The 26,486-nt window shown below is 31.1% G+C and overlaps 3 protein-coding genes across 4 annotated transcripts in view; 1 reads left to right on the forward strand and 2 right to left on the reverse strand.

Annotated features, from left to right (window-relative positions):
• Positions 1-7,874, forward strand: part of LOC135951390 (alpha-tocopherol transfer protein) — a 24,723-nt gene extending 16,849 nt beyond the window's left edge. The window contains exons 2-5 of the mRNA XM_065501034.1: positions 3,580-3,815; positions 3,882-4,226; positions 4,294-4,472; positions 7,630-7,874. Coding sequence (XP_065357106.1) covers positions 3,588-3,815; positions 3,882-4,226; positions 4,294-4,472; positions 7,630-7,747 — 870 coding nt within the window. The 5' untranslated portion in view covers positions 3,580-3,587 and the 3' untranslated portion in view covers positions 7,748-7,874. The remainder of the gene's footprint in view (positions 1-3,579; positions 3,816-3,881; positions 4,227-4,293; positions 4,473-7,629) is intronic.
• Tektin-A (Tektin A) lies at positions 7,869-17,252 on the reverse strand. Of its 2 annotated transcripts, none has more exons than XM_065501031.1 (6): positions 17,118-17,252; positions 9,821-9,895; positions 9,193-9,467; positions 8,607-9,128; positions 8,327-8,549; positions 7,869-8,268 (listed from the first exon to the last, which is right to left on the reverse strand). In XM_065501031.1, the coding sequence occupies exons 1-6, from the start codon at positions 17,142-17,144 to the stop codon at positions 7,891-7,893; spliced, it is 1,500 nt and encodes a 499-aa protein (XP_065357103.1). In that variant the 5' UTR covers positions 17,145-17,252; the 3' UTR covers positions 7,869-7,890. The 2 variants fall into 2 exon arrangements, with proteins under 2 accessions (XP_065357103.1, XP_065357104.1); XM_065501032.1 differs by having other exon boundaries at positions 9,821-9,891; positions 17,118-17,234.
• Positions 17,253-17,364: 112 nt separating this feature from the next.
• LOC135951389 (uncharacterized) lies at positions 17,365-18,883 on the reverse strand. The gene is made up of 4 exons (XM_065501033.1): positions 18,788-18,883; positions 18,212-18,726; positions 17,931-18,144; positions 17,365-17,864 (listed from the first exon to the last, which is right to left on the reverse strand). The coding sequence occupies exons 1-4, from the start codon at positions 18,789-18,791 to the stop codon at positions 17,398-17,400; spliced, it is 1,200 nt and encodes a 399-aa protein (XP_065357105.1). The 5' UTR covers positions 18,792-18,883; the 3' UTR covers positions 17,365-17,397.
• Between the last annotated feature and the right edge of the window lie 7,603 nt (positions 18,884-26,486).

Here is a 26,486-nt window from a genome sequence, read left to right on the forward strand (position 1 = left end):
CCATTTATGAAGTGAATGCGCTGAAGCTTAAAATATAAATAGTCCTAGAGAAGATCTATTAAAAATGTAAGGGTATGTGTAGGTTATCTCTAGTAGTTAAAGAGATATTTAGGTTTATTGATTTATTTTTTTTAATTTTGCTCGATCTTTTTTTGGTTTTTTAGATATGGCAGTCCAACGGAGGGTCCAAATTTATTTTTAAAATATCAGCTATATTGGTGATAAAATTCTAAATATAATAAATAAAACTTGCTGACAGTTATCTCATCCCAATAAAATGTTACACGCATCCAAAGTTGGAACTAGTAAAAAGGTCCGTATTTTTTACGGTTTTTCCAAAAAAATACCATATATTTTTTTCTTTTGTAAAAAAAATTCTTCGGGACTATATACAATTTTTACATGATCCGGAATGAGAATTTAATGCAAAAGCGTGTAAAGTAAAATTTGGCCCCCTTAAGGGAACCTAGTCCCCACCAGGCCTAGCCAAATTTGGGCAATTTTTTAAAAAAAAAATTAGGTTTGAGTAAAATATTCTAAAAAGGCAAAGCACTGATCCTCCAAAGCGATGCAGATTTGTATAACCCCATATGTTTCTTAAATACTTACAAAGTTTGTTTACTATCATATGGTAAATAACGTCACAGTCGGCACTTTTCTAAAAAAACTCAGTTTTTGGAACTTATTTTCCCCGTTTTAGGAATTTCGGTATTTAGAAATAAAAAATGTCAAAAAAATTCATAAAATTATCTAATTTTATTAAAATATCAATCTACAAGTCCTAAGGTTTCCACCAATACCAAATACTTATATAAAAGGTCTTTACTCCTCTGAAGTTCCACAAACCTTGCCCCCTTTGAAAAATTTGTACGTTTTTTCATATATTGCATGTTTTCCAAAAACTGCCTATTGTGACGTTATTTACCGTGTGATAGTAAAAAATCTTTGTAAGTATTTCAGAAACATATAGGGTTATACAAATATGGAGCTGTTTTAGAATTTTTTACTCAAACCGATTTTTTTTAATCGGCCAAATTTGGATAGTTCTGGGGTGTTGTTATGTCCCCTTAAGTGAGCCAAATTTTACTTTGCTCGCTTATGCATTAAGTTACCTTTTCGGATCATAGAATATTGAATATAGTCCCGAATATAGTCCTGTTTACAAGTTCCAAATTTGGATGCGTATAACTTTTTATAGAGACAAAATAACTGCTAGCAAGTTGATTTTATTTTATTTAGAATTTTATTGCCAATATAGCTGATATTTTATAAATAAATTTTGACCCTCCGTAGGCCCACCATATCTAAAAAAACATAAAAAGATCGACGAAAATTAAAAAAATAAATAAATCAATAAACCTGAATATCTCTTCAACTAATAGAGATAACCTACGTATGTAATAATTTTTTTGTAGATCTTCTCAAGGACTGGGACAAGTTTCAGCTCATTCGGAATATAAATGGATTTTTTGCCATTTTTTAAAAAAATTTAGACCCTAGGTGACCAAATTTGAAGGGCTAAGCACTGGTCCCCATTAGCTCTAGGAAGCTGAACATATGTACGTACGGAAATCAACTCGAAAACACCTCAGCTCAAGCCATGTAAAATTTCGTAATAACATTTCCAATAGTTCCCGAGATAGCGAATTATTTCCAAAAAAAAACAAAAACGTTTCTAAAACACTGTGCAATGTGGGTCGATAGGAAAAAAACGGTTGGAAATATAAGTATTTTAAAACTATTAAAAACGTGAAACAGCTGTAGAAAAATTGTTAACCTAATTTTTTAAAGAGATGTCATATTCAAACACAAGTTGCACAGAGTAGAGGATATTGTTACGAAATTGTACTTGAATTCAAATATAACGATTTTAACGGATGATTTAAAAGTAACATAATGCTTTCAAATAGCAGTGCTGTAAGAGCAAACTGTAACATATCTGTGGGCATTATTAACATTGAATAAAAGCTTTCAGTTGACCATTGATCGTAAGTTGGCAACGCTGTTTATTCGAATTCGAATATTCAGTTAAAGAACATTGTAGAAAGTACACCACAGATGGCGTATGTATTAGACAGCTATAGACAGTTAAAGAGCAATCTAGAGAGCAGATGGCAGTGTTATAAATAGTGGCAGAGGTTGCAGTCGTTAGTGAGTTCATCAGAGACGCTTTTCGAATAAACATCAACTGAGTGCCTTAAAGTGTGTTGTATTTTTCAAGTGAATTCGTGTACATTATAAAGTGTGCCTGTATTTCTGCGAATTTATAAACGTGTATAAAAAAACATTGAGTGACTATATAATTCTGTGGTTGCTGTACATTTTAAATAAATAAAGAGTTGTTACAATTTTCAAACTACTAAGCGGCTTTTATTTTCAATCAAAAGTATCCGTTTTATTTAAAGGAAATAAACAAACGTTTTGAAAAGGTTAAAACGTTACAATATTTAGACAAAAAGAAATGAATCTAAGATTTCTAAACGGAATGCCCTATTGAATGAAACATTATGTATGTAGCAGAAGTATATACCTATCGGGGAAGGCGTAACTATGTCCCAAGGTTTCTTAACCGGTTTAAAAGATCGGATGTTGGTCTATACAAATCTATTGTTTAAAATATATTTGCATTTTAAAATAAACACTTTAATACCCCCACCAAATAGATGTGGGGTATATTGATTATTTCATTCCGTTGTATAGAAATATTGTTCGTAGAATCAAAAAACATTCTTTCTAGTTTTAACCACCTTAGTCTGTAGGGTTTCTAGTTTTGTTAAAATAAACAAGTAAGAAAGCTATATTTGGCTGTGCCGAATCTTATATGTATACCCTTCACCAAATTATACTTCAAAATAAAAATTTTAAATATTTTTAGGTAAACAAAATTTATTTTTTTTGCAGTTTTTTTCATTTTTTTGGAAAAAAAAAATTTGGAATCGTTTTTTTTTAAATTTAGAAACATTTTTTTTTTGTTTTTTAATTTTTTTTTTAATATTTAGCGAAATAAATTCGGGTTAAAAAATATTTTTTCCGATTTACTTACTATGGTTTTATACATGCCATTGCAAAGGTCATTGAAATATCATTAGATCATATTGTCTATATTAATGACTTAGTAATCCAGATATAGGTCAAAAATAGGTCAAAACCCGAGATTGTCCTGTTTTTATATATCACCTATTTGTGGACCGATTTTGCTAATTTTAAATAGCAAACTTCTCGAAAGCATGTCTGACAGAATTATTGAAGATTTGGATCCCGAAGATATCTGAGGTCTTCAGTCTTGATTTCAACAGACTGACGGACGGACATGGCTTAATCGACTCCGCTATCTATAAGAATCCAGAATATATATATTTATAGGGTCGGAAATGAAAAATGTAGAAATTACAAACGGAATGACAAACTTATATATACACTTCTCACGAAGATGAAGGGTATAAAAACGAAAAGAAGATAAAAATTTCCTTTATTAAGTTTTTGAAATCAAAATCAACATCATGCATTTAATTGAAATTTAAATTTTAAACTGTGTAATTTAAATAATATTAAATAAAAAAAATTCTCTTTTATTTCCAGTTAATAAAATGCCCTCCATAGAATATAAACTCCATTTAGATGCTGAATTGCCAGAGGACATCAAAAAAGTGGCCATACAAAATGGTGAATGTGAACTGACTAAAACTCAAATGATTGCCGAATTTCGTAATTATATACAAGAACATGATCGCTGCCAGCCACATCGAACTGATGATGAGTACTTAATAAAATTTCTCAGGGCCCGCTATTGGAAAATTGAGGCCAGTTATAAATTGGTAAGTTAAATAATAAAACAAACTAAAACATTTTTTTTTTAAAAATCTACTGTAATTTCTGTATAGATGTGCCATTACTACAAGTTCCGCGAACAAAACAAATCGTACTATGAAAAAGTACGACCCGCGGAATTGAAATTTATAGGTGAAGCGAATATTTTAACCGTTACACCGTACAGAGATCAAAACGGCCACCGTATCTTAATCTATCGCTTTGGCCTGTGGAAGACCAGTGAAGTTAATATTGATGATATATTTCGTGCTTCGGTGTGTCTTTTAGAGTTGGGTTCCATGGAACCCATTGGCCAGGTTGTGGGTGGTGTGGGTATATTCGATTTGAAAGATTTCACCTTAAATCATGTGCTGCATTTGAGCCCCAGTGTGGCTCAGAAAATGATAGCCATAATGGTGGTAAGTACTTTTTTTTTACTTATTACAAGTATTTGAAATATTAATTTTAAACATTTAACGGTTTCAGACTTCAATGCCCATACGTACCACAGCTTTACATATAGTCAACCAAAATTGGCTTTTCAATATGGCTTTTAATATATTCAAACCTTTTTTGGATGCTTCCATGAGAGAAGGTTTATTTATACATGGTTCGGATATGTCATCGCTGCATAAACACATTAGTCCCGAATATTTACCAAAGAGGTAAGTAGGGAAATTTTGATATCGGGTTTTATGTAAAGTGGGGCACTAATTCGTGATAGCAACCAAATTTGTTGCCAATCGAATGATTCTGTCTTAGTGACCGAATTTTACAGTTGTGGCTGCAATATTTTGGAAGGAGTAACTAAAGGTTGGTTGACTCAACTGAAATTCTTCTTTATCAACTGACATTCTGTTGTTAGAACTGAAAAATTCTATGTGTGCAACCGAATTATTCGATTGGTAACAAATTCGGTTGCTATCACGAATCTGTTTTCTCTGTGTATTTTCAAACTCAAATTGAATGTATCCTTTTAACAAATTCCATTAAACGATTCAGCACGAATTAATTCGTTTTCTTAATTCTATAGTACTGAAAGCATATTGATTTCATTCCCTTAAGAATTCTTTATTTATAGAATTAATTCCTTATTGAATCATTCAAGTTTTCTTTAATTCAAAATCATAGCTTAATAAAATATGTTGAATGATTCAAAATTTCGTCAATTCATATCAATTACAAAATAGGCTCAAGTCAATTTTTATATTCAATATCAAAAAAGATACATTCTGGGTCCTCATAAGATTCTAAGGCGATCTAGCTATGTCCATCTTATAATAATTAATATCGTGATGAAATTGGACATAAACAAGTTTCAAATTAACCTAAATCTTTCTACCAACTTTTGTGAGGATCTGTCCATAATTGTATACATGATTTGGAACAACCGAATATAATACTCTTACTTGTTATACCCTTCACCTTCGTGAGAAGGGTATATATAAGTTTGTCATTCCGTTTGTAATTTCTACATTTCCGACCCTATAAAGTATATACATATATTCTGGAAATCCCGGGATCCCAATCTTCAAAAATTCTATAATAATTCTTTCGAGAAGTTTTCTATTTAAAATCAGCAAAATCGGTTCACAAATGGCTGAGATATGAGGAAAAAAACCAGGACAACCTCGGTTTTTGTCCTATATCTGGATTACTAAGTCATTAATATAGACAATATGGATATCTAATGATAGATATTTCAAAGACCTTCGCAAATATATAAGTTAGTAAGTTTGACCTACAATGGGTCAAAATCGGAAAAAATATTTTTTAAACCGCATTTTTTTCACAAAAAAAAAATAGAAAAACTAAATTTTTTTTGAAAAATTTAAATTTAAAAAATTAAAATAACAATTCGAAAAATTTTTCCAAAAATGAAAAAAACAACTTTAAAAAAAAATAAAAAATTTGTTTACCCAAAAAGTATTTAAAATTTGTATTTTGAAGTTTAATTTGGTGAAGGGTATAAAAGATTCGGCACAGCCGAATATAGCTCTCTTATTTGTTTTCCATTAATTTTGTAAATGAATGAAGAAAATTTTTTTAAATTCAATTTGTATCATGGTACAATCAGTTACCAGGTACAATTATTAGAGAGAGTTTTCATTATTCAACCCTAAAACGTCAAACTATGTGTTTAATTACTTACCTTTTTCAATTTGTTACCGCGATATTTTATACATTTTTAACGTTTTAATTGAAATTAGTACACATTTATTTAATAAAATATAGTTTTTCTTCAATTATTAATGAATTTATGGTTGAAATTGAATTTTTTCGTAACAAAAATTTAAATTCAATTATTTTTTTTTGGCATTTCCTTTTTATATTTTTTAATTTTCTTTTGTTTGACGTTATAGGGAATGTATAATTGAGAGCATACTTTCTAATAATTGTACCTTGCTAATTCTACAATGAATTTGTATTAGATTTGAATTAACAAAAATTTAATCATTCAATAGATAAATATATTCTATTCCATTGCGAATTAATTCAACATTGAATGAATTCTATTTAAATAAATCTAGAATTTGGAATTTTTTAATTAAAAATATGCTCAAATTGAAATAATTCGAAAATCTGATTCGAATCGAGAACGTAAACATATCATTTCTATTCGAATTATGGATTATCCCCCAAAATATTTTTTAATGATTTTAAGATCTTTTCCTAGGTCTCCACGTAGCAATATTTATTACCGCAATTGTCAAATTTGATTGCGTCCATAAAATTTGAGATGTGCAAATTAGTATAAAAAATCCACACACAAAATATAAGCAAAATACTCCTCTGTTTTTCACACAACATATAACGTTGAACATTTTGTATTTATAACGAAGCATTTATACGTTTTCTCCACCTAAAGCAATCGCTGTGCTGTTGTTCTACCAACGCACAGTAGCGCCTGTAGAACAAGTGAGGTTGAAAAAATTAAAAATTTCATTACAGTAAATTGTCCAACCATTTCAAATATGCTACTCTTATTAAAATCAGATTTTTGGTTCAGAAGATATAGCCCTTCAAAGTTGGCTGATTTTCAAAAAAACAGTCCATTTTCAGATACAATATATTTAAAACTATGTAACGGATCTTCATTATTTTTAATTCTAATGATAGATATATTTATTAAGAAAAGAATAAACAAAAATTTTACTGTTTGCTTTGTATTTGTCCTGGTAAATCAATATTTACCAACTATCCATTTTTTCAATATTTCTCAGCTTTGATGGAAAATAAAAAAAAAACTATCAGTTTCTAATTGCCATATTTTCAAAATTCTTCTTTGATTATTCCTTTACCTAGCTGCCCGCCATTGCCCCATTTTTTGTTAGAGTTAAAATTTTGAGAAAGACATGGTTCCAAAAATGTCATATGACCGTGATTTTTTTCAAAAAAACGTTTTTTTTAATCTTTTCTAAAATAATTTTAAATCATAAAAGCCTTTAAAAAGAAATATAAAAAATTAAAAAATTTTAAAAAATATGATATTTTTATTTTCAAATTGATTTTTCTACAAATTTCAACTTTGGTAACCCATATGTAGGCATCTGGAAGGCGTAGAACCATTTTCAAACACTCATTTCATAGACTGATCAATTATATATCATATGCTTTTTAAATTTTTTGATTATCTTATTTGGTTCAAAAGTTATGATTTTGCAACGAAAAAACTCAAATGGCGCCACTGTGCGACGTTTTTGCTTGAGCATAGCAATAAATATTGCTACGTGGAGACCTGGGGTTAAGACATTCAAAGTGCTTTTTATAGAAAATATATCCTAATTTATATTACTTAACTCTACCTCTTTTTCTTTACAGATATGGTGGCATTCATGAGGACTATCCTAGTGATTTATGGTTCGATGGTCTCACTAAACACAAGGACATGCAAAAAGATCTAGAACAACTGGGCTATGTTTTCGATGAGCCAATTTAAAGGAAAAACCCAGTACTACGATAATTGACAATAGAACTGATTAAAGATTTTTCTACTTAGATTATTAAGAAAATATACATATATCTTTTTTAAATAAAATACAAATTAAGCCATTTTTGTAGTCGCATTGCTTTAAATTTTTATTAAACACTAGCAAAACCACTCAAAGCACTTGCAGAAGGATAGTGAGATCTCAAAAGCATACAGCGCTCACGATCCAACCATAAAGTGCGACGTTTCAACATGATTTCACGTTCCAAAGTGCTGCGTAATTGCATAAGTTGATTTTTAACATTTTCAGCCTCATCCAGTTCCTGCAGCATGGCACTGACACCGCTTTGTATGGTGGCCACTTCATCTATAAGATTCTGCTGGGCCGAATCCCGGCAATTTTCCACATTCGGGCGAAAACTACGATTGTCCATGCGGGTTTGGGCCACTTTCATGCCGGCATCAAAATTGCGTATGGCCCGATGTAGCTTGTCAATGCGAGTCTCAGTATCGGCTAGATTTTGGAGACACTAAAAACAAGAGAAGATATTGTTTTAACAAAATAATTTAATACTTAAACCTAATAACCTGTCTTAGATCATTTTCAAAACGTTGCAAATTCTCTTGGGTGCAGTTAATGCGCGCTACAAAGGCTTTTTCCACCACATCGGCTTGACCTCGTATATCACGAGCAGCATTCATTAAAATGGCATTTAAAGTCTGCCTTAATTTGAAAGACTTTTGACGACATTTTTCACATTCCTCCAGAGTCTCCTTGCTGAAATGCTCCCAATAATGCTCCGAGGCTTGCCTTAATTTTTTTATAATTATAAATATTTTAAGAACTTCATTAAACTATAAAACCTACTCTGCCGGTTGTCGTACTGCGCCTGGCCTAAACATTATCGTTTTAGAGCGATTATTAAGACCCACATTTAAAGCATCTATTTCATAGGCTTCCTTTTTATCGCTCCAATCATATTCCAAACGTTGACGTGCCGTACGATTTTCCACTTGCTGCTGCTCAAAGTCTTCTAAAGTTTTCTTTAGTTGCTGTCTAATTTCCGCTATTAAAGCCAATTCATTGATTAACTCCTCTTCCGGTACATCCCTTACCAATTCAGTGTCTGGTCTGCCACAACGCTTATCTATGCATTCCTTGACTATGGATTCGGGTACCCCCAATATAACTAAAGATTTCTTAAGTCTTACTCTCTCCTCCTCCAAAGTACTTATTTCATCTTGCATAGCTTTTATGGCCGCCTCCAAGGTAATCTTCCATTTACCAATCAGTTGAGCTCGTTGGCGCATATTTTCAGTGGTCTCCGTTTGTGTCTTATCTACTAGGGCGTTAATACGCATCAAGGAGGTGTTGCAACTGTATTGATTTCTGTAATTTTTGCCAGGGTTTTTTAATTTTATTTATCTTTAATTAATTTAATTTTAAAACTTACTTAATAGTTCTATCAAACACTTGATTTGTGTTTTTCACGGTCTCCAAATTTTTGGCTCTCCATTCGTTGGGACTGAATCTTGTTATAGAATAACGATCTACTACTGGTCTTGTGCCAGTTAAACCCGCCATAGGACTCCAATCAACTTTACCGGTAGCCCAAGGTCCTATGGGACCCATTGGCTGTAAATTATCCTTTTTGGGCATTTGATCTTCTGGTTGTGGTAAATAGCAAGGTGGATTATTGAAGTCATCAGCATGGGGATCAATAGCCATCTAAATATATAAAGAGAGATAAATTCATATAAGAGAGGATTTGTGCCTTTGAAACTCTGCACATTTAAAGTGTTATTAGAAGAAAAAATATTATGTGAAACGTTTAATTTAAGATGGAATTTTAAAATATGAGTTTCTTTGAAGAAAATAAGAAATTCAGTCTCTTGTTATTGATTTAGTAAAGGTTTTAAGATTTCAGCCGTTGTATTTTGGAGAATTCGTATTAGTAGGACATAAAAACCTCTCTTTAGTGATTTAGTCAAGTTGTGAATTCGTTTTCAAAACAGCTTAACTGAACACATGTGGATGATTTTTCTTTATCTGTGATGTTAAATTTTTGAATATAAACTTACCGCAATATTTTCTTGTTTAGAATCCTCTTTGTGGGGAATTTCAAAATCTCCTCCTTCAGCTGGATGCATTTCTTCCTAGAGATAAAAGAACAACTTATCAATTAGCAAGTAAGAGAGCTATATTCGGCTGTGCCGAATCTTATATACCCTTCACCAAATTATACTTAAAAATGCAAATTTTAAATTTTTTTTCATTTTTGAAAAAAATGTTTGGTTTTTTTAATTTTTTTTAAAAAAAAGAAGAAAAAAATCGGGTTAAATATATTTTTTCCGATTTTGACCCATTGTAGGTCCAACTTACTATGGTCTTATATACGTCGCACAGTAGTATGAGAATAAAAAAAGAGGGAAATAAATCTGTAACTTCTAAACCCTTGAATGAAATTTCACATGTGCAAAGAGGAAGTGTAGTCGAGTTTAAGTTTTGAATTTGGACCTCATGAGCCCACCAGGAGTGGGTCCAGGGGTTCCTAAAGTAGGACACCTCGGGTATGTTCAATTTTTAAAATGATCCTATTTCTTCGTCTGTGTTCCGATATAAAATTACACATATAGAATCTCCTCGTCGAGCACTACATAAAACCTCGTCGTAGCTAGGAGATATTCGCATTTAAAAATTTAATTTTCAACATTTTTACCCACCCTACTCCAGTTTTTTGGTGACCGCGGTTCCAAATATTCCCGATTTTATCCATTTTTCTTTTATAGGATTAACAATAGATGTATATAGGTAAATTATCTGCGAGTTGTTAAGTTTTCCCTAATTTATTTGACACGTAAAAAACACAAAGTAGACATGTTATATATCAATGGATAGAGGATTTTGTCTACTTTTAAAAAATGTATATAACTTTTGACAATTAAAAAATTCATGGAATACTTTTTTGAAAAATATGACAAAAAATGCTTTTTATTTAGTTTTTGCATAGATACAAATTTTTCAAATTGGAATAAAATTTTGATTTATGAATATTTTTTAATGAAATTTTACACTTATATAGATTTTTTTTATTGAAAATGGAAAAATATTTTTGATTTATAAATTTTGAAATTTATAATCAGGAATCCCGCAATTCCCAAAATAGTATTGAAAAATTCCAAAAATGGTATTTTTTCGGTTTTTGGCTATAATATCTATACCACGGGCGGGGTTATAGGGCCCATACACAACACCATCGTTATTGAGCAATCAAGTGATTGTGCAATTAAGCTTGAAGCACACAATACACCAGCATGCTGGTACAAAATTAATTTTTTTTTTAAATTGTGTGGAAACGTTTATAATGAATAATGATAAAATTTGTGGTGCACTTATTGTTGCTATTATCCTAAAATAAAAAATGAGCAAAAAAATCGTATTTGGATAAAGAAATGGATAGAAAACAATGGGGAACTAGAACATACTAAACTTCTAAAAGAATTGACAATCAGCGCAGAAAGTGATGATGGTACATTTTCCATTCCATTACATTCCTGATCTTCCAAAAATTTAGTTTATCGTAATACCACAACGAAGACTCAAAAACATCATCTGTTCCTGCAGCAGATTTTTCACTTTTTTGGTCGAAAAACTTGTTATTTGTTCGAAATTTGTTCTTTTTACCACTTTTTCTCTATCTGCTTATTGGTCTACCTGTTTTAATTGTTCTACCATTCCGTACTTTTAACATTCTATAGGCTAGGCATTGTTTACTTTCGAGAAATGCTCCCCAAAATATTTTTTCTTTGGCATTCATATTTAAATTTTTTATTTTTTTGATGTTTATGCCATGACGATTTTAATTTTATGAGCTAATTTTACAACACACGATTCAATCATGCTGATACAATCCAAAAAATAGCAAACTATTTTTAATAAAGCACCAGCAGCTCGTATAATCACACCACAAGCTCATACACGGTCAATCAGCTGGCACAAGCACTTGATTGCACAATTATATGGTGTTGTGTATGGTCCCTATTATCGGAACCCTTTACAAAATGATTAAGAACATATTGGGCCATCTAAATTAGGTTACTATATTTTGATATCGAGTATGCGATTTGAGAATTTTTGCCCTAAAGTTGAATTTTACATAAAAAATAGGCATTTTTTGAATGGACCTGGTCCCCTAGGTATCAAAAAGTATACATTTTTCTTTCATTTAAAATATTTAACGTAAAGTTAGCTTTTCAAAAAGTACAAATTCATTATACATCCTTTTAGAAATTTTTTAGATAACTTAAAAAGAATAAAAGTACTTTTTTCCCCAAAAATTTGCGAAAAATTGACTTTTTTAATTTTTTTAAATTCAAATGCATGTAACTTTGGACTAAGTCATGATTTTTAAACACGTCTTTCTTTATTTGATATATAGATCTATTGTTAATCCTATATCCTATTTCTATCATTAGATATCCATATTGTCTATATAATGACAGATATAGGTCAAAAATCGAGGTTGTCCTGGTTTTTTCCTCATATCTCAGCCATTTTAAATAGGAAACTTCTCGAAAGCATGTCTGACAGAATTATTGAAGATTTGGATCCTGAAGGTGAAGGGTATAAAAATGAGGGTAATTGGAATAAATTTACTTTTCAGTTTTTTTGTTTCATCGAATCGTTTTATAAACTCAATTTCTAGCCTGCTGTCATTAGGTTTGACTTTGGGAAACCGTTAACAGTTTCTCATTAGTTTGGCTACCGTTACCGAATTGCGTTAGAACGCAATTTTTATTCTAAACTACTTCTGTAGAGTTTTTAAGGAACTAATTCGTTGACACTATTTATACATTAATTTTAGAATAGTTCTTTAGATCACTTATTAGTACCAAAAGAACTTTTTGGAACCCGTATGAAAACTTAAATATTTTTTTTTTGGAATAATAATAAAAATATTCGAAAAGTAATTCCATTTTTTTTTTTGTATAAATACACAAATTAACTATAAATATACACAAACATACAGTTGCGAACAAGATAATAGCAGTACCAGAAATTTTTAAATATTTTAACTTTTTTCATAGTGTACTGAGTTTAACATACAGAAGAGAGTGGACGTCGAATATACTGACTACAGCCTGAACATCCAAATAAAACCAGTTTAGACCCGACAGCTCACAAAATATTACGATATTTGCTTGCAAACCAGACGGCATTCAGCGTACTCCAAACGAGTACCACTATGTATTTTTGTTAATAGTGGCTTTTTCCTTAGACTTCGTTCTGTGAAGTTTGCTTCTAGAAATCATCTCCTTAGACCCCTTTCACACTAGGCAATTTAGTTGCGCAAGTCTCTTGTGTTTGTTGATGCCAGAGGTAATGTCGGGTTAAGGAGAAGAAAATTTAGCATGTTGTTTTGTTGTTGGGCAAGAGACTTGCGCAACTAAATTGCCTAGTGTGAAAGGGGTCTTACTGTCATATCAATAACTTCTAAATTTCATTTGGTTTTTATTTGCTTGACAGATTAAATGGATTGCATTTGACGATTCTGACGATATTTCGATCGCCCTGAGGTGCAGTTTTCCGTTTGCAGTCCCTATTTTCTATTTTTTTCTTTCCATTCAATAGCGTTTGATATAAAGATTTTCTTTATTTTTTTAATTTTAAAATTAATTTTCACTAAGCAATGGTGCAATGTATTGCGCGAATCACTAAAATAGGAATTATATAAAAAAGAACTATACTTAACATTAAAAATACAATACAACTTTATCTTAAAAAATATTTGACTTCTTTAAAAAAAATGAATTCAATAATCCAGCACTGCTATTTCAATGTTAATAAAAAAATACATATTGTCATATATAAGAGCCTTTATTTCCGAAGTTATCATTATTTTTACAAAAAGATTACCTCACAAAAAATTTACAGGCTTGACCGATTATGGGTATAAACAAAATTTTCAGTTTAAAATTTTTAAAGACGTTGTACGCCATTTCAAAAAAAAATTCCTTGTGGTACTTCTATTTTCTTGATCGTAAGTGTATGTACACATATTTTATGCGTACCGCGGCAATATTGGGAAACGAATCTTTTTCCAAAGGCTTTGCATCTAATGCAGCCAGCACAAGAATTAAAAATCCATTAAAGCATATTGTTACGAAATTACACTATCAATTTGAATTTATCGGTCTGTAACGTATGCTTGCAACATTCATCATGTTTATAAACATGTCCATCAGTAGAAGCTTCTACTTATCAACAATGTTTATAGCACGCAGTTATTAGCAGTGTTTGTAAGTATGACAACACTAAATATTTAAGCTGCATTAACATGGAAGCTGCTAAAAGCTCTAGAATTCGAACATTCTAGTTTTGTCCGTTAAGATCATTCATGAAGCTACTGGAAGGAAGATGACGCTGTGTATAAATAGTGGTAGAGGTTGCAGTCGGTGGTTAGTTTATCATAGGCGCTGTTAACATCAACTGCCTTGTACATTATAAAGTGTAATTTAAATGTGTGTATTATTGTGAATTATAAACGTGTATTTTAGAGTAATCCTTAGAATTAAATTTTTTGAAATGTTGAAACGGTACCCGCTGAAAACTTTCGTAATAAAATATACTACCACCAAAAAAAATTTTAGCTTGTTCTAAGAAGGGCAACCCGTGCCGACTTTCGATTTAGTTTTGAGGTGCATTTAAAGCATAACAGCACAAAAATGAAAAATAATCCTTAAGAGTACTTGGGGTCCAAATGACTCTGAACTTTTAAAATCACGAAAAACACAGTCATTTTGATCCCAATTGTTCTTAAGGGTTAATTTGCAGTTTTGTGCTGTTATGCTGTTAATGCACCTAATGTTATTGTAAATACTTGACTTCATTTTATATTTTTCTTAAGTTTCATCAAAATCGGCCCAAAAATATATAATATTTCGCTATCTTTCCATTAAAAATTCCAAATATTGAAACATTTGACCTTTGACCTTCACAATTTAAGGGTTAACGTTTTCCGCTTTTAGGAAAACTTTCAAACTATATTTAAAATTACCTGGAATATAATATTCTGAACAGATTTTACTTAAATTTATTAACAGTAAGGAAATTGGGCTCATTCGCCAAAATATGGCCAAAAAAATAGTTTTTCTCGAAAATCGAAAATTTATATCGCAGGTACGAACAAACTATAGGTGGTATTTACATACTTTTTTCACATTTTTATTCCTTATTATGTTTACAACAAATTCCCATGTGATGATCAAAAAATTCTGAAATTTGTTTAACAAAATTTTTAAAAATTTGAAATTTGAAACTGACGTTAAAAAAAATATTTTTTTTGGATATACCCAAGATGTATTAACAAGGTGGCAGCGTAACTACAACAATTACAACAATACAAGAACAATAATCATTTTTGTTTGTGCAAAACCGTGTAAAGCGTCAAAAAAAAATTCACAAAAACGCACTTTTATAAATGAAATTGTTTTTTTTAACACTTTTAAATATTTTATACACATAACTCGGTGACAAATACTCTCTTTTTTAAATATAAAATAATCTTTTTAATCTTATAACAAATTTAAAAAATTTTGTAAACAAGCTTTTGACATTTCACAAGGCAAAACACGAGTAGAGCAAAAAATAGTCAGCTGGCGTTACGCTGCCACCTGGTTAAATATGCCTTGGATATACCTGCGAATAGGTTAACTGCATCCTATGGAGATAAAAACTCATTTACAAGTAAATATGGATTTATTTTAAGTAAGAATAAACTTTTGTTTTAATATTTCTCAAAATATGTTAATTTAGTTCCTACATTTCTTGTTCTAGTGGCCTGAGACACGTTAATGGCCTGGCGATTTTTTAATAACTTTAACATTTTTTAACCAATTTTTGTCTTTTATATCTTATTAGAACGACAATTACGTACACATTTCGATTCTTTTAAATTAAATTGCAAAAGTAATTATTTAATGGCAAACATTTTAAAAAACATTGAAAAAATACAAGAGGAACCCCCTTGTAAATGCACCTCAAAACTAAATCGAAAGTCGGCACGGGTTGCCCTTCTTAGGACAAGCTAAAACATTTTTTGGTGGTATTTTAGGTCATTACGAAAGTTTTCAGCGGGTACCGTTTCAACATTTCAAAAAATTTAATTCTAAGGGACACTCTAGTGTATTTGTATAAAAACACATGTGACTATTTAGATTCTATTGTGTAAATTTGAATAAATAAAGAGTTGTTTCCATTTATATTTCAGAATTTTTAATTTTAACTTAAAAAGTTTCTTATTGTATTAAAGAATTTCCCAAATGTTTTTAGAAATTTCTGATATTCAATTAAAAAATTCTGAAATACACGGGGTTGTCATAGAATCCAATCATTGTCGGAATCGGTTTTGAAAACGACAGAAAAAGTCTTTATCGATTAAAGAAAAAATTACATTGGATTTCATAAGACAATTGTACCTTTTTTGTCGTTTTCAAAACCGACTCAGACAATGATTGGATTCTATGACAACCCCGACAATTGGAAATTTCTGAAAAAATTTAAGTTTCTAAAATACAATTAGAAATTTCTGAAACACAATTGAAGATGATGTAGTTTTTACGAATGTGTGCTAGATCCACAAAGCTTCTTTAGAACCAGTTCTGCAACTTCAAACTAGAACGAGTACTGGCTATATGCATGCGTTCTAGAACTAGTTGGATAAAAGTTTATATATTTTGTGTATATTCTTATGATTCCGTTAATATTTGAAAACAGTTTTATTCAGCCTAAGCAAAAGTATGTAACACTTTCGGGGTTGTCATAGAATCCAATCATTGTCGGAATCGGTTTTGAAAACGACTGAAAAACTACATTGGTCTTGTGAAATCGAAAGTTATTGGTTTTATATTCGATCTAGAATTAAATTCTTTGTCGATTAAACAAAAAATTACATTGGATTTCATAAGTACATTTTACATCGTTTCAAAACCGATTCCGACCATGATTGGATTCTATGACAACCCCGTCTATTCGATTAATTAATTTTCATTTTAACCTAATCCATCTTAGGAAAGGAATATATGCAAATAAGTTGCTTATATTTAGCCTGGAAGAGAACCTACACAGAACTGGTCCTTTAGTTGGTCCCTTGAAGATTGGGAACAGTTCTAACTCTTAATACGATAGTGACTTTCACATGGCGTTGTCCAAGGACTGGTCTTGAAACTAACGAATTTGTTGTGTTTTGGATATTATAATACTAAACACCAAATTGAATTGATTTTTATTTACAAATTTGTTTAAAGTTCTACATTAATCTGTGAGTTAATTTAAATATTGAAGCTTACATAAATAGATACATATATTCTTTGAACTTACCATTTCATTAGGATTATACGAAGACATTTTAACTACAATATTTAGATAATATTTACAGCTAAATAAATTTATTTAGAAAAATATACAATTTAAATTCAGGAGCAAATTGAAAATTTTATTCAAAATATAAACAGAATTATCGGTTTCCGCTTTTGCAACACGACGTCAATGAAAAAAGTTATTTTGACAGAGTCAACAAAACATAAATAAATGGTTGCCAGGTTTTCTACGAGAGCTTCTATGGAAACTCAAAAGTATTGCCATCAAAATAAACAAAAATTTAACCCCTTTGTAAAGGTTTCTTGAATTTTTGAAAGAACCTCACTGTAAATTCCAATATATTGCGTGGTTTGTATTTCAAGACATTCAAAACATAGTCATGCAAGAAATCCGACAGTTCAGGATGTTTTTCAAAATATTCCATGGCATTTTCATAGGTCAGTTTCTTTTTCAAACGATATTGATCCAATAACTGATTTTGACTGCGCCACATTAATTCCAATTTGGGTACAATTGGTTCTTGTTTGATTATAATCCCCTTAGTTTCATGTATAAGATAATTGAAATTATGCCAATAATGTAGAATCATTTTGCCATGGACGGTGTAAAATGTTTCCGATACTTCTTGGGGATAATTATTGAAATACTGGGTATTGATAACGTGCACAGCATTCTTGAAAGTACGATGAAACATTTTCAATTGTTTACGCTCCTCACGTATGGTCAATTGGCAGCGTATAATTTTTCCTAAAAATAGAAAATTTCAATTAATAATGATTGGTTTTCATTACTTAAATGTTACCTCTATTTTACCTATTAAATTCATGGAAAAATAATGAAAATCACCACGAAAATTATTAACAATTAAATAACGCATAAGCAGCAACACACCGCCATCTAAAATGAAAACATCATCCCTACCCTTGACATTAATAACCGCCTTGAAACGTTGGTTGTCATTGTTGATTTTTGTCTCACGTTTTGTTATCAATTTCTCCTCAATTAAACGGACATCTAAGGTCTTTTCCTTAAATAAAAGGAAAGTTATTGTTATTTAAAATCTTTTTTTATTATTTCTTTAATTATATACTTACTATCCTGGCATTATCCACAAAATCATATTCACTTCTTTTCTCACATATCAAATTTAATTTGTCATCATATTTGCCTTTAACCCAATGACCACACTCATATTTTCCTTTTCCCTTTAGCATTTTACTCTTCGCAAGGACCACATAACCATCATAACTTTCTTCTACTCTCAATTTAAATTCCCCCAATTCCTCCAATTCACTTTCTAGAAATATTTTTGTTTCTTCATTTAACTTGCAACTGTTGTCTTTTAATTTCGATATATACAATTGTTCCTCAAAGATAATGGCCTGTTTTTCATTTAGCAAATCCTTGGCTGGCACCTCAAATTTAAGTTTTCCTAAGTGTTTTTGTGTGGGTTCAATGCGATCTAATAAAGCCGAGAAGATACTATCCAAACTGATCTCATCTTCGGGTTTCAATTTGAATTTCTTTTGACAGGGCAGTAACTCGAAAGCCTCTTCTGGCAAAGGATTTTCTATGTCCTCAATATTGTATTTCTGGAGTATGTTAAGTTCTAAAGGAGTTAAAATATTGAATTGGATGTATTTGCTGAGATTTTTCTTAAAGAAACTTACCCATTTTATGTGAAAATAAATGTTTACGCTAATAGTTTTGGAAGAAAAGCCAAGGATAACATTCGAATTTTAATAACTTTTAAAATTAAAGTTTCGTAAAAGTTTGTAAATAAGTACAGTGGGTTTCATAATTATAGTTGTTGGCCTTTATATTATCTTGTAAAGGTTGAATCATTTAGAGCAGAGTTTGTCAAACAATACATTTGGAAAGATCCATGTCAAAGCGGACAGCAGTAGGATTTACTATCTCCGATTTTAATATATCCAATATGTTTCACATATCAGTGACTTTTTCAATGGAAACTCATTCCAATGTAAAAATATCGCGATATGAAAATGGAAAAATTTGTTAAAATTGTATAAAATTATATACACATAATTGCTTATAACTTTGAAACTACTCAAAGACCTGCATTTTTGAATCCATTTTTAGGACAAAGATATAGTCCTTCAAATGGTGTGAATAAAATAGTTTACTTCCAAAAGGTTAAAGGTCAATTTTAACAAATTTTTCAAATTTCAAATCGCAATATTTTTTGAAATGGAATGGTTTTCCAATGAAACAGTCCTCAAATTTAAGTTGAAACAGTCATAGATTTGAGGAACCCTTTGGAACAGTAATATGTGTGGTAAAATTCATTAAAATCGAAATCAAATCCGAAAATAGCAGTTTTCTATCCGTTTTGATATGGATTCTCCCATTTGCTTCGTATTCTAGTGTAACGATGTGTGTTTTTTTTTCTCTCCATTACTCCTCTTGGGAGCATATGGCTTCCACAAAGCATCTCCATCTTACACGATTTGTTGGAGTTGTTTTCGCGTCTTCCCATGTAAGATTGTACTGTCCTAGTTATTGGGCTTCTAGAACCTTGAGGGTTCCACTCCAGTGCCATTCTTGTTATACTGTCAGGATTCTTTCTGATAGTATGGCCGATCCACCTCTATTTCCTACGTTTTATTTGTGTTAGTATGGATTCCTCCCTGGTAAGGTTCCAGAGATCCGTGTTGCAGATGTTGTTAGGCCAGCATATTCTGCATATGATTCTGAGGCACTTGTTGATGAATACCTGTAGTTTTTGCATGATGGTGTTCGATACTAAGTTTCACTTCCGTACAACAGAGTAGACTTCACACATGCGTTGAATTTTCTAAGCTTGGTTCGTCTGGATATTTGTGAGTTTATTCATACTGGTTGTAGTATTACGAATGTCGCTCTCGCAATATTGAGCCTATTACTTACCTCTGTTTCAGCGCCACCATTCTTTGATACTGTACTGCCTAGATAGCAGAAGCTTTCTACATATTCAATTTGTTGACCTTGTATCATGATGTTATCGGAGCTAACATTGTTGATTCTGATAGCTTTGGTTTTCTTGATATTTATCTCAAGTCCAACATTGCGAGCTAATCTTTCCAAATCATCCATCTTTGCTTGCATGTTGGAGATCTTATGCGAGAGTAGACAAATATCATCTGCATAATCCAAATCCTCGAGTTGGCGTGAGAGGCTCCATGTTATTCCTCTTCTCTCTGAACAGACTTCGCTCATGATGTCATCCAGGCGATAGGGGACATCCTTGTTTTACTCCAGCGTTTGTGTGAAATGGTTGACTTATATTCCCGTTGTGAAGAACTGATAGTTCTGCATCCTCGTACATCGCTCTGATGATTCGAGTTATTTTCTGGGGTACTCCTTTTCTTCTCAATGCTTTCCATATTTCAGTCCGACTGATGGCTTTCTTGAAATCTGCGAACAGTAGGTACAGGGGAGTTCGCCAATCTAGAGATTGTTCTATTATAATGCGTAAAGTATTGGCCTGGTTTACGCAGCTCCAGTTTGTCCGGAAACCTGCCTGTTCATCACATAGAATGACCTCTATTTTAATTTGAAGCCTTCCCTGTATTATGATTGCTAGTATCTTGTATACGGTGCACAGTGGGGCAGAATCAAAGTTTTTTGGAAATAAATCTGGCATTTCTAAATGGCTGGTCCGATTGGGATAAAATAAAATTGACTTGAGCGTAGCCAAGGAGTATTCGAGTTTAAGTTATTAAAATGGGCCCTACAACTGATCCAAAGGCGGCCCTATGGGTGCTCAAAGTAGGGTACCTTCGATATATAAAATTTTTAAAGACGTGCATTTTTTTGTTTCCCACCGATTTCAAAGATTTTTATATTTTTGTAAAGCGCTTGGTTAGGTCTTGACTTGTCAAAAGATCACAGGCAATCCCGCAATTCCTAAAAATTGGAGCAAGAATACCAAAAATTGTATTTTTTACAATTTTGCCCATGGTGGCCACCTTTCCTTCTGGGCTGGGAAAATACTTTGGGGATAAATAAAGAACACATCAGGACTTCTAAAACTGCTTCCCGTTTTTTGATCCCAGCTGTGGGATTTTAGAACATGTGGCCCAAATTTTAAATTTTGATAAAAAATAGGCCACATTCCGAAGGTCGTAGGGGCGACATACTCGAAAAATAGGAAATTTTTTTATACCAACATATTCTTCGTAAAGATGCTTTACAGAAATATATAAAATTGTTATATGTTCTTAAAGAAAGTTTATTTCTAATAAAAAGAGTTAAGTCACCTTTTCGACCAAAAAACAGCAAAAATCCACTATTTTTTGAATATTTAAATTGAAAATCGTTTATTTTTGGATCCATAATTGATATTGCTCTGCAATCTTTTGTATGTTATTCATAATTTAGTTGTCTAACCAACAAAAAAAATTCGGTCCAATTTTTAAAAGGACAGACCAAGGTATGGCTAATTTTAAAATTTCATTTTTGAATTGCCTATAACTCGGAAATTATAAGAGATAAAGAGCACACCAAACGCTTTCCAAAACTAAAAAAAAACTTTGAAATCGGATGGGAAACAAAAAAACGTGTTTGAACAGCCTCCATATCATTTGAAGGGCCCATTTTAATAACTTAAATTCGAATACTCCCTAGCAACGCCGATGTCAAATTTTATCCCGATTAGATGAGCCGTTTGGAAATGCCAGATTTATTTCCAAAAAAGTTTGATTCTTCCCCACTGTGCGGTGTTAAGCAGAGTAATACCTCTCCAGTTGTTGCAAGTCGTTCTCGAAGAAATATGGGCGGATGACGCCGGCAGTCCAAAATCCACACCATTGGATGCCCTTGGATCTGATGTGGATTGGTATCGTTCAAAGTTCGACACTTTCGTTTGCTGAAATGGGCCGTTGCCCGAGCAGAACACTCATATTTTGGCAAAACAAACTGAAGAAATAACAGCCAATTTGGCAAATGTTGCTTCAACAATATGGCCGCTATCAACGGTCAAAGTCGGAAAATCCTATTGGAAGACCCTATATATTGAATAATTTTATTCGATTTCATTTGTAGTAGGGAATGTAAGAAAATATAAACTCACTGTTTATTGTTGGTGTTTTGTTTAAGCTTTGATATTTTTACCTTTTGGGAAAAGGTTTCCTCATGATCTGGCCTAAGCATCCATTGAAATGCGCATAGGAACTAGCTTATCCCCCAACAATAAATTTCAGTGAATTTATCAATTATTGGGAATTCAACACACTAATTCTTAACAAAAAAAAAAAGATTTCTATTTTAATTTTCACAAAAAATCTAAAATTTTTATAATGATATCAAAAGCTTTGCCATAAATCCAAATAATATAACCACTACTAACTACCTTTTATTGTTTTAAACACCAACCATTCTTCTCACTTCCCTCAAATTAAGACATTTTCATCAAGGGAGTTCCTTTAAATGCTCATTTACTAAATGGCCATGATTACTAAATAAACTTCTATGAACCATGTTTCCCATTTTGACATCAACTAAATAAATACGCAAACAATCAACCAAGAATAAAGACACAACTATGTATTTTATGTTATAAAATTATTCAATGATCAGATCAACGCAATTGTTAACGATAACTTGTGATTAATGGCTCTAATATATCAAAATAAACTTCGTGCAGCATACAGTATCCTCAGATGTATTATTGCAACCAACAACAACACTAAAGAGCTTAGATTTTGGGCTGGCAAACACAAAAAAATGGTGTTTTATTAGACCAGAAGAATGTCATTTGACTTCTTCACACCTTGATTTAGGGGAATGAAAAAGAACACAAGAGAGAAGTCAACACATAAGTACAACCAGGCATGGGGTGTGGAAACAAACAAACAAAGCTAACAAATGGATACAAGAGAAAACAAACAGCATTTGTAATGTCAAAACAATATTTTATTTATTGAAAGGATGTTGTGTTACTTACAATGTTCTTCATTGATTTTCTAAACTAAATATATGGACTTTTTTAAACGGTCCAGAAACTAACCCTTATATGCTCTTTTAAAGTTTCTAAAGCAGGGGTTCGCAAACATTATCCCTTATATGTTTTGGAGAGGTTATGTAAAATTGTTTGAGACATGAATAGATAAATAATTTCGAAAATTTGCACAGAGAATGTGGATTTTAATGTTTGTATTAGATTATGTGATTCAAATTGCTAAAGTTTAAGAACTCCAGCTGCCCAATGTATGTATTTTATGTCTGAGAATAGTATCCATGTCTGCCTGTTGTCTCTATTTGTACTGTTATGTGTGCCAGTGTGTTTACTTTGAGGCCACATTATTTATTTGTCAGATTTCGGCCTCCAGATTAGTAAAAATGTTTTTCTAAAATAAAACTTAGTTTGTCCAAGAATCAATTCTTTTCTTTACATTTCAATATATTCGTGTGTGCCAGTATCCTCTTTGGTCAAAGATAAATAACTTTACAACACAATGTTTCATTCATTGTCCCTTTTTTTGGGGGGAATTTCCAATTTGGCGACATTGTTTGCTTTTCTTCAAATTTGTTTTACAATCATATCATTTGTAGTTTTGCAGTCTTTTTTCTTTTGTTAATAAATTAAAGAAGTATTTCTTTTATAGATATTCCATTACAATTTCGTTTTTGTTTAAATGTAACAATTTGTCGACCATTAATTAATCGATGGCCATTATTTATTGGTTTGTTTGAAACGTATTGTGGAAATATATGTATATTGAAATTACTTAACATTATTAAAAAATTGTAAATTTTATTCGGTATATTTATTGTTCATTATGTATTTTAATGTACATTTACTGATTAAATCTACAAAGAGTAGTAATAAATGAATGTATAGAAAATATAGCATACTTTTAGGGCTGTATTAAAATAAATTAACTGTAACTACATAGTGATGGAATAATTGAATTTATATTTAGCATACTTTTAGATTGCTATAATCCGTTAAATTTTAACAGAATTATTTAGTAAAAATGTAGGACTTATAAAACAAAATTTTCACAGAAAAAATTGGTTTTGTGAACTTCTGATAAGTTAAACAATTTATTATGAACTGGTATCGCCTGGTGACAGAAATTCGACCATGTGAAAGCTGAGCTCTCAGAATATTGGTCGAAAAAAGTTAACGAGAAACTTTGAATTCGTTGTTTCGGTTGGATGAGTTGAACATGGAAATATTTCATCTCTTATCTATACACAGAGAAAACAGATTCGTGCTTGCAACCGAATTTGTTGCCAATCGAATGATTCTATCTTAGTGACCGAATTTTACAGTTGTGGCTACAATATTTTGGAAGGGGTAGCTAAAGTTTGGTTGCCTCAACTGAAAGTCTTCTTTATCAACTGACTTTCTGTTGTTAGAACTGAAAAATTCTATATGTGCAACCGAATCATTCGATTGGCAACAAATTCGGTTGCTATCACGAATTTGTTTTCTCTGTGTATATATAAAAGAGTAACGTTACTGACTGACTGATTCATCATCCCACAGAGAAGGGATTTTTGGAAATTCGAACGTTTAGGGATAAAAAGGGTAAAAACGGGTAAATTCGGTAACATTATGTCTTCAAAACTAATAAAGATACAAAAAAACTTAAAATTGCATGTTACTCCATTTAAAAAAAAGCCGACAGGTGTTTCGTACTTTTTCGAAATTCGAACCTTTTAGGGGAGGAAACGGGTAAAAACTGTATATTGGTACTTTTTTGGCACCCTATGTATCTTTTAAACCAATAAACATAGAAACTAAATTTAAATCGTATTCTTTACTTATCAAAAAATAAAAAAATATAAGTTTGGTACTTTTTGGAAATTCGAACTCTTAAGGGATAAAAATTGTGTTTATTTTTGGTACCTTTTCATAAAATATGTTTTTAAGCTCCCACAACGATACAGAAATGGGGATAAAAAAGGTACCAAAAAGGGGATAAAATCGGGAAAATACATTTTATTTGAAATTATTAAGCCAATTTTGATAATTTGTTTAACATTGGTTCCTGGATTCATACAAAAATTAACTAACAGGTTGTTATTTGGAACTCGCGAGTGTCAAGGTTTATATTGGGCCAAATCCGGGTAAAGAGTTTGGTAAATTTTTTTTAAAACATAGTTTTTCTTGTGCACATTAACACAGATTTTAATCGTTTGATATATGTCTGTAGCATACACAAATTTGGCAAAATGATATATTTTTAAATTTCAAACTTGAGGGGTGTTCAAGGAGGAAAAGGGAAATTGGTACTTTTCTCCTAATGATACTTTTTTAATATTTTAAATTATTTCATTTATCGACATTGAAGTTAGCTGATATGTATCTGAGTGATGTTAGTGTTAGAAATAGGGGATAATATTTAGGTACCAAAATGTGAGAACTGTACTTTTTGAATTTTCTATAATAATGGACCTATAAACATAAAATTAAGCATGTATGGTTCTATGTGTGTGAGAATTCAAAGTGGTACTTTTTTATTTTAATCACCAATGAACTTAGAAACATTATGCTAAGTTTTTATGGACCCGAATCTACAAGTAGTGACATTATGTAATTTTTGCTTTATTTTAACGTTAATTTTTCAATTTTTTACAATAATATAATTAAATATATGAAATTTAACATATATGGAACTGAGTGATTAAAAGTGTGACTTTTTTTAGTAGTACTTTATAGTACTTTTTTTTTGTTCTAATGATAATTTCTGAATTTTCTATAGAAATTGACCTAGAAACATGAAATTAAGCTTTATGGTCATGAGTGAGAATTCAAGGGGGAGACTTTTGCTACATTTTCTTTATTCGAATAGTACTTGTTGTATTCTCTAAGCGAAAGGAAATCTACAAGTGGGGACTTTATTATATTTTTTCATTATTCTAATGGTACTTTTTGAATACGCTATAATAATCGACCTAGCTAAATTCAAATAAATAGGAATCAGATGGAATAGGACGATTAAATATTTTGAAAATTATGTACAAAAGTTTTATGCTAATCAAATAATTTGATAAGTTAAGATGTTTCATGCTACATAAGTAACACAGTTTTTAATTGTACATTGATATACTTTTATTTTAATATCAAAATATATGCTAACGAAGTAGCTGGTAATATGCTAGATTAAATTATGATTCCGTGTTTATGTTAAAGTTATTCTCTCCCAGTTATTTAGCTAGATTATATTGAACGGAGATTCAATCCAAACTTATTGCCGCTATACACTGATTCCATTTTAGCGAGACTTGCAACTAAATTGCCAAATATAGAGAGTCGAACTAATTGTTATACATACTTTGTTCTAACCCATGCCAATTGGAATAAGAACCTGTGTCTGTCTATCACATAAGATTAGTCTGCTTTAATGACTCTGG

The sequence above is a fragment of the Calliphora vicina genome, chromosome 2 (assembly GCF_958450345.1).
Source record: "Calliphora vicina chromosome 2, idCalVici1.1, whole genome shotgun sequence".
In the NCBI taxonomy this organism is placed as follows: domain Eukaryota; kingdom Metazoa; phylum Arthropoda; class Insecta; order Diptera; family Calliphoridae; genus Calliphora; species Calliphora vicina.

Coding starts and splice junctions, on each gene's coding strand:
- LOC135951389 (XM_065501033.1), bottom strand. Junction 18,145..18,211: donor TTGTGGATAATGCCAGGATA/GTAAGTATATAA, acceptor CTTTTATTTAAG/GAAAAGACCTTAGATGTCCG. Junction 17,865..17,930: donor TTTTTCCATGAATTTAATAG/GTAAAATAGAGG, acceptor TTCTATTTTTAG/GAAAAATTATACGCTGCCAA.
- Tektin-A (XM_065501031.1), bottom strand. CDS start 17,144: ATGTCTTCGTATAATCCTAATGAAATG. Junction 8,550..8,606: donor GCAGTACGACAACCGGCAGA/GTAGGTTTTATA, acceptor AAAAAAATTAAG/GCAAGCCTCGGAGCATTATT. Junction 8,269..8,326: donor TTGAAAATGATCTAAGACAG/GTTATTAGGTTT, acceptor TCTTGTTTTTAG/TGTCTCCAAAATCTAGCCGA.